Source organism: Mauremys mutica, chromosome 1, assembly GCF_020497125.1.
Source record: "Mauremys mutica isolate MM-2020 ecotype Southern chromosome 1, ASM2049712v1, whole genome shotgun sequence".
NCBI classification, from domain to species: domain Eukaryota; kingdom Metazoa; phylum Chordata; order Testudines; family Geoemydidae; genus Mauremys; species Mauremys mutica.
In genome coordinates this window covers 374360593-374369023 of record NC_059072.1, presented here as the reverse complement: position 1 = coordinate 374369023, position 8431 = coordinate 374360593, and the positions used below count along the sequence as shown (strand labels likewise).

At 46.4% G+C, this 8431-nt stretch overlaps 1 protein-coding gene across 1 annotated transcript; it reads right to left on the bottom strand.

The window, feature by feature from the left end:
- Positions 1 to 296: 296 nt before the first annotated feature.
- On the bottom strand, positions 297 to 4283 carry LOC123363383 (zinc finger MYM-type protein 1-like). The gene is made up of 2 exons (XM_045004303.1): positions 4225 to 4283; positions 297 to 1394 (listed from the first exon to the last, which is right to left on the bottom strand). The coding sequence occupies exon 2, from the start codon at positions 1374 to 1376 to the stop codon at positions 297 to 299; it is 1080 nt and encodes a 359-aa protein (XP_044860238.1). The 5' UTR covers positions 1377 to 1394; positions 4225 to 4283.
- Between the last annotated feature and the right edge of the window lie 4148 nt (positions 4284 to 8431).

The following is an 8431-nucleotide window of genomic DNA, read 5'->3' as shown; positions in this document are numbered from 1 at the left end:
TTCTTCTACCGGACCCATGGCTTTCACAAGAACTGTTAGTATAAAGTATGTTGAAAAAGATTGAAGTTGCTTTGAGAATCCACTACATTTTAAGCCAAATTCATCAGAAGAGTAACTAAGTTCATCTAGGCAGTTCATCATGGCCTTGTAGTTTTGGAGCAGTGATTTAATGCTACTAATCCTTAGTGTCCATCTTGTTGGGCACAATGGTCGTAAAGAAGGTTCTCCTTCACTCTGAAACTCTCTGAATGCTGCCATACGTTTTGGTGACTCCCTGAAGGCATTGATGAGATCTTTCACCATAAAAAACATATAACGACACTCTTGAATATTATGCAGGGCATCCTGCGTGGCAAGGTTAAGAGAATGTGCAGCACAATGCACAAATTCTGCTCTCGTTCCTTCACTCTGGCTTGGACCCCAGTAAATTTGCCAGACACATTACTGGCTCCGTCGTAACACTGCCCCCGGCAATCAGAAAAGGGCAAATCACACCTGAGAAGTGTATCTTCCACAATTTTGAAAAGAGAAGCAGCATCCATTGTGTCAGTTTGGTAAAACCCAATAAACTCCTCATAAATCTCCCAGTCTTCACTAGAAAAGAACCTTAAAGAAAAACTTACTTGTTCTTTTCTTGACAAATCGGTAGTCTCATCCATTACAATGGCATAAAACTTAGAAGCCTTTATCTTTTGCACAATTTTTCTTAGCGCCATCATTGCCATCATTTCGATTATTTCATTAATAACCTCATGTGATATCCACTTGTATTTTGTGCGATTGAGCCACTGTCTCAGTTCCTCAGAATCTGTACTGCGTAGCAACAAGAGCTGCATCAAATTTGAATCACTGTCATTATGTCCACGTAGTGCTATTCCTTGTTGAGCTAGGTACTGAACACTGGTAAAAATGTTGTGCAGTGCAATCCTAGCTGACTGCGATTCTTTTCTGTAACTGGCTGACACTAGTGCAGAAACATTTACCTGTGATTGCAGAGCAGCATATTTCATTACTGCTTCCTTGTGACAGGAGGATTTTTCGTGTGATGTAAAACCACGCAATGCATGTTTCCAATTTTGAAATCCAGATGAAATAAATGTTGGTTCAGCCTTCGTAGAAAATATTAAGATCTTCTTTTCAGAACAGTTTTTGCAGACTGAGCAAAAAGCTCTGTTTAATTTGATATTGTACTCCAACCACTTAAATCTTGATAGCCAAGATTGCTGAAAACTCCTTTTCTTATCATCTTGTGGATTTGCCACTTCTTTCTTTTGTATAACTTCAGTTTCAAAGCTGGGTGTTGAACTCAGGCCATCACTTGATGAATTACCCTTTTCTTCTTTTTCTCTGGGTAACTTTATTAAGAATTTATCCATTGTTGATCATTAATGGTCCTACAAATCAAGAATTTGTTGTTGGGATAAAATGAAGCTACAACACGTCGGTGCCACAAGATTACAAGGGTCAATTAAAAGTGGAAAGTCAGAAGCAGCACTTGCCTGCTTCAATATATTATACTTTGTTGTACCTGTTGTGATGAAGTGGGAATGTTCTTAATGTTTTCTCTGAATACTGTGTGAGTGCCTCAGTTTCCCCCGCAAGGTGCCAACTGAAGGTGTTGGGATAAAGAAATCAGGTGGCCTCCTGGTCTGGAAGAGACACAAAGGCCAGAGGAGGGGCTAGAGGGACTGTCAGTTTGGAGCTGGCTGGGGAAAGAGAGAGGCACCCAGAACTTGGGCTGGGTTCTGACTGAGGGGTCCTGTTTTCTGTACCTACAAGCTCTGTTTTAGACTGTGTTCCTGTCATCTAATAAGCCTCCTGTATTACCAACTGACTGAGAGTCACATCTGACTGTGGAGTTGGGGTGCAGGACCCTCTAGCTTACCTAGGAGCCCCACCTGTGCGGACAGCGCATGCTGAATGCTCTGAGGTCAGACCCAGGAAGGTGTAAGCTTCTTGCCCTGGAGACAGTATGCTCAGAGAGAGGAGGCTCCCCCAGAGTCCTGACTGTCTTTGTATGGAGTAGTTCTAGAGCAGGGGTCACCAACCTTTCAGCAGTGGTGTGCTGAGTTTTCATGCATACGCTTTAATTTAAGGTTTCATGTGCCAGTAATCATAGATTATTAGGGTTTGAAGGGATCTCAGGAGGTTATCTAGTCCAATCCCCTGCTTATGGCAGGACCAATCCCCCAATGGCCCCCTCAAGGATTGAACTCACAACCCTCTGTTTAGCAGGCTAATGATCAAACCACTAAACTACGACCCCAACCCTCCCCCCAATACATTTGACTGTTTTTAGAAGGTATCTCTATAAGTCTATAATATATAACAACTACTGTTGTATGTAAAGTAAACAAGGCTTTCAAAATGTTTCAGAAGCTATATTTAAAATTAAATTAAAATGCAGATCTTATTAGTTTACTGTGATCCTTGCCTTTGCTTTTCCTTGTTGAGTTTTCCAATGTCTGGTGGCACCTATTTAGATACTTTAAGTTGCACACAGGCTTCTGAGTTATAATTTGATAACTGGCTGGCAGGAGGTCAGAGGCTGGAACCCCAGATTGGCAGCTGTGGTGAGTGGAGTTGGTGGCTGGTAGGGCTGAGCAGGGCAGGGGGCCTGCGCTGAAACTCCAACTGGAAGCAAGGTGAGTGGGGTTGCGGGAACTCTGGCTAGTAAGGGCCAGCAGAGGGAACCCCAGAATGAGGTTGGGCTGAGCAGCTCAGCCTGCACCACATGCCATGAAAAATCAGCTTGCGGCCAACCCCTGTTCTAGAGCATCCCAGCATCCTCTTCTACACCATGCACTTCCCGAAAGTCTGCACAGGGCACTGACTCTCCCTCCTCTCTGGCCTTTGTCTTTTTTCCAGGCATTAGGAGGCCACCTGATCTCTTTGTTCTCCAACACCTTCAGTTGGCACCTTGCAGGAGAGTGGCCCAGGCCATCAGTTGCCTGGAGGCAGGGTTGCAGCCCTTCTCTGTGCAGACACCATCACACTGGCCCTCTAGGGCTTTACAACAATCACACCCCTTTATCCCACCATCTAGAGCCTTAAGAAATACATTGGGGAAACTGAGGCACACAGACAGTATTCAGAGAAAACACCTGTATACGACCAGTTACATACTTTGAAGGGTGTAAAATAATCAAATATTGTGCTAAATACAATGATACTCCAAACAGCTTCAGTTGGCACCTTGCAGGAGAGTGGCCCAGGCCATCAGTTGCCTGGAGGCAGGGTTGCAGCCCTTCTCTGTGCAGACACCATCACACTGGCCCTCTAGGGCTTTACAACAATCACACCCCTTTATCCCACCATCTAGAGCCTTAAGAAATACATTGGGGAAACTGAGGCACACAGACAGTATTCAGAGAAAACACCTGTATACGACCAGTTACATACTTTGAAGGGTGTAAAATAATCAAATATTGTGCTAAATACAATGATACTCCAAACTGACCACCAAATTTAAGTTGCATGTTTTTCCCCTCAGGTGAGGGTTCTGGGGTGGGGCTGGGGATGAGGGGTTCACAGTGCAGGAGCGTGCTCGGTGCTGGGGGTGCAGGCTTTGGGGTGAGGCAGGGCTGAGGATGAGGAACTTGGGGTGCAGACAGGCTGCCCCAGGGCTAGGGCCAGAGAGGACTCCCCATCACCACCACTGGCAGCAGCAAGCTCCAGGGGAGGGACCCCTCCTCTCCCCCCTGCCCCCCCCAGCACACTGACTCTGCACCACAGTCACTGCATATGTTCCTTCCTAGGGCCCCTCAGGTCCAGAAAGCCCACTCACCTCCCCTGTGATGGGTACTAGGGGGTGGGGGTTGCCATCACAGGTAGCCTTCCATGTTGCTGCCCCTCACCATAACTTTACTGTGGATGGGGCTGCCCCTTGCCCAGCATGGGGCAGAAGTGGGGTCTGCATGGTGATGGCTATGGGGCAGGGGAGCAGGGTGTCATAAAATTCACCCAAGCCCCAGCTGCTCAGGTAGGTCTATGAATCCCCCTCCCCCATCTGCCCTATGGTGGGTGGATGCTAGAGGGGAGGGGCACTGCCTTCACATATGGCTTCCTGCCTCCCTGACCCCTGCTGCAGCCTGCAGCCCCTCACCGTAGCTTCAGTGGGGGGGGGGACGAATGGTGGGAGGGGATGGCATGGGGCTGCCCCTTCCCCAGCGTTGGGCAGGAGTGGGGGCTGGGGGGGGGGGAATCATAGGGTCAAACACTCACGGAAGCCCAGGACCTGCTCAGGTGGGTGAGGTCAGTCTCCGAGTCCTGGCCGGAAGTGCCCTTTGCATCTCCTGCAGGTAGGGGGAGGGGAGGGCTGCCAAGCATGGCACAGCCCCCTCCCCTCCCCCGGCCACTCCGGCCAGTGCTCCAGCAAGCAACAGCAGCCGGCAGCAGCAGAGGCAACAGGCAAGGCAAGGGAGAGAGACATGCCTGCGTTTAAGCCTCCAGCCTCCGGGGTGGGGTAGAGGAGAGGGCTGCCACCAGCACGGCGGGCCCCCCTCCCCCTCCCCCTCACTCGGAGATGGTACAGTCGAGACACACAGACGCAGCTGCCTGCGTTCAAGCAGTTAAGCTCTCTGGGGCCGGGCGGGGAGGGGAGCGGGGAAGCTCTCCAGCCCTGGCGGCGGCGGCAAACATTGGTGGGGCAGAGCCCCTGCTTGGGATTTATTCATGGGGCTAAAGCCCCAGAGCCCCATGTAAGTCAGCGCCTATGCTTCTCAGGATGTGTTTTCACTGCAAAGTTAAATCAGGCTCTTACTCGGGTGTTGCCTTAGCCCCTTTCCCATCCACACACTGAACCCTCTTGTCTGAGTTTGATGGTGCTTTAAGCCCAGGCCAACTGGCCTGGCAGGGGGTATCGGTTACAACCTGGGCGCTGCTTTTACTCAGGCTGGTAATCCACTCCCTTTGCAGTGAGCACGCAGGCTAAATCCCTTGAGTGCCAATAGTCCTCCAATGCCTTCCCACAATTCACTGGGAAATAATTATGGAGCAACTCAGCCTATTGCAGCACAAAGAACCATGAACTATGACCCCCAAAGTCCTAGCAATACAAACACCAGTGAGGACACAGTCACTCAGATGTGGCTTTGCAGTGTGGTTGCTTAGACCTGGGTGCCAGTTGCCCAGGTTAAAGGTGCAGTGAAGACATACCCTCATGGATCTGGGTTACACTACAAAATTTCACTGTGCCCGAATGTGGTGGTGTTGTAGCCATGGTGGTCCCAGGATATTAGAGAGACAAGGTGGGGGAGGTAACATCTTGTATTGGCCCAACTTCTGTTGATGAGAGAGACAAGCTTTCAAGTTTACATTGAATAAAAGCTCTCCGTAAGCTCAAAAACTTGTTTCTCTCACCTACAGAAGTTGGTCCATAAAAGATATTGCCTCACCCACCTTGTCTCTCCACTATGCCTGAAGACAGTTCTTTACAGTTGTGATAGCTAACATGAAGCTGACTGTGGTTTAGCAGTCATTGTAGGCCAGGACAACCCATGTTTGGCATCATTCCAGCTAACATGACTGCGGACAGCCGTGTAAGACACAGTAACATTTTGTAGGGTAGACCAGCCTAGATTTACTTTTCTAAACCAACAGGTCTGCCCTGATTACTTTTTATACTTAACACTTCGCAAATATCACATGCATTCTCTTTGCTCCCTGATTGCACCATATGCCTTTAAAAGCAGATAAGTTGTTTCCTATCTAATCATGCTGAGATTTTTAAGAACATCTTTTTTATTATTATTATTAATTTGAGATATACCCATCTCCTAGAACTGGAAGGGACCTCAAAAGGTCATCGAGTCCAGCCCTTTGCCTTCACTAGCAGGACCAAGTACTGATTTTTGCCCCAGATCCCTGAGTGGCCCCCTCAAGAATTAAACTCATAACCCTGGGTTTGGCAGGCTAATGCTCAAACCACTGATCTATCATTTTTAGTATCTGTAAAACATCCCCCTGAGTTTTCTAAGTCAACAAATTGAAGACATCTGCTTATAAAGTTCTTAAAGAATAAATTAAAAACCAGGGCTCAGATCCTCACCTGGTGTAGATCAGCATAGCTCTATTAAAGTCAATGGAGCTATATTGATTTATACCAGCCGAGGATCTGGCCCAAAATCTCAAAGTAGTCTTTTAAATAATTGGACCAATTCTTTTTACAGATGGATATTCATGAGGACAGTTTGTAAGCAGAATATCTATACTGCCAGATTTCAGGAAAAGTTTTGCATTGAAAAAGGCAGGTCCTTTATACCAACCATTCAAATTATATGATGCACTTGAGAGCCTGTGTATGCTGAAATCACTTATAGTAATTCATTAGAACTAGTTAAAGCATCCAAAAATGTAGCCAGAGAGAATCTATAATAAACAAAGGCATTTGGTGCAAAGCTAGGAAGAGAGAGCAGAGGACAGATGGAACCATGTCTCCAACTTTTTTTTGTTTTTTGTGGTTTTTGCTTTTTGGCCACCTACAAAACTTGAATCAAATGAAGCTTGGAAAGCAGGAAGCATCATGTTGTAGTCTTTGGCCCTCCCATGCCACTCTGGCCCTACCAAATGTAAAAAACATTTCCATCATTCGGCAGAGTCATTTTTATTGTTTGGGAATAAAGCACAGAACTGAACACTCAGCGTGAAATTTATCTTTGATATAAAAGTTCATTCCTGTAGTGGAAGCATCTGTTCAACATATATTCTGCCCATCTCTGCTCATTACACCATTGCTAATGTGAGTTGTGCATTCAGGCTCTGGAAATCTGGTCCCTCGTGGAGCACAAGCAGTGCAGATCCTGTGATATTCTAAAGAGTCCTTGGACCAAATTCATAACGGGAGAAAGCCCGTTGAAGTGAGTCATGGAGTTATGCCATGGAAGACTGTAGCCCTGTAGGTCCATGGTCACAAAGAATCTCATCTGCACCAGGGGCTAGCTAGCATTTGGGCCTGATTCATAGATGTGTTATTCCAGTCTCATGCCACTGCAACTACGTTGATCTCAGACCACAAATGAGCTCTGAGCTGGAGATTTACCAGGAGAGCTAAATTGATCTCACCGGTGTAAACTGGAGTAATTCAGTTGTCAGTCAAGCCCTTTGAATTCGTTATGTTTACATGTTTCATGGGCAGCTTTTAAACCTCAGGGAGCCTTTTATGGAGCTGAAATAACATAAAAGCTGGCCTTTTCATGACATTTCAGCTCCTTGATGATTAGTACATGTTCTGAACACAAGAAAACCAGATTTTATTATTATTTTGGCCCCATAATGGTTCCCTATGGCATTAAAGTGTCCAGAAAACTTAAACACAAATACCAAGAAACTAAGTTTTATTCTGGTTTACCCAGTACTTCTTTTTGGGCCTTTATTAGGAGCCTGGTAGAACCCAAATGGTTCCTGCTCAAGCTGCCTCTGCACACTTTCTGATTTCTCCTCCTCCTACCCTTTACTTCTTCCTGATCACTCGTATCATAAACACAATATAAGTAACTAGGCCACAAATGAATGCACCGAGACTGTTGCTTCCTCTTCCCAGGCTCCAGTCATCGCTACCTGGAGCCCAGGATCTTGCTGTGTCTCCTCTCGATGAGTTAGGGGTATAGTTTCCCCACTGCACCTCTTTGCACAGCTGGGAACTCCAGTGAGGGCCAGCCAGATGGAGGCTTCTCTCACAACAGTCTTCCCAAATTCCATGCCTGGCACATCATTAACCCAGCAAATTGCTTGTTCCTATCACCCATTGCAGAAGCCAACTCCATTCTGCCCCAACCTCTGACTCCAAGCATGCTGGGAAATGGTGTCAGAGGACTCTGGGTAGCCATTATTGTTATAGTCCATAGGCTAGGAACCCCCAGAGGCTCAGACTAGAGTTCCAGAAGCTAGCAAACGCCAGGTGAGGGTTACATCACTATATCACATCAACAAAATTGTAGTAGGGGGGATGACTTTCCATAAACTCCTGGAGTCTAAGCTCATTCAATTAATTCCTATTTTAGGCCTCTTTTAATCAATATGAAAATCATCTAATTCAAACCACAGCAGCAGCATTGCTGGATGTCTTCAGTGAATCAGATTATACAGCTACCATGAGTGTTTATACACTGGTTTGTACATTTCCACCCTTTCCACGGGATAGTCATAGGGACAAATTTCCAGCCCAGCCTTAACCAGGCCTCTTTTTATGAGGCTGTGAATATGCACTTTGAGCCTGCATATAGACATCCAAGTCCCTGATCATGCCTGTAAATCAGGAAACTAAACATCTAAATTACCTAAATTGGTCTGGAAAACATGACATATAGTGAGAGACTTAAGAGGTTCCATCATTTAGTTTATCCAACAGAAGGTTAAGAGGGGGTCTCCAAACACCTACACGGGGAAGAGATTTCTGATAATAGACAGATCTTTAATCTAGCAGGAAAAAGCA

Coding starts and splice junctions, on each gene's coding strand:
- LOC123363383 (XM_045004303.1), bottom strand. CDS start 1,376: ATGGATAAATTCTTAATAAAGTTACCCAGAGAAAAAGAAGAAAAGGGT.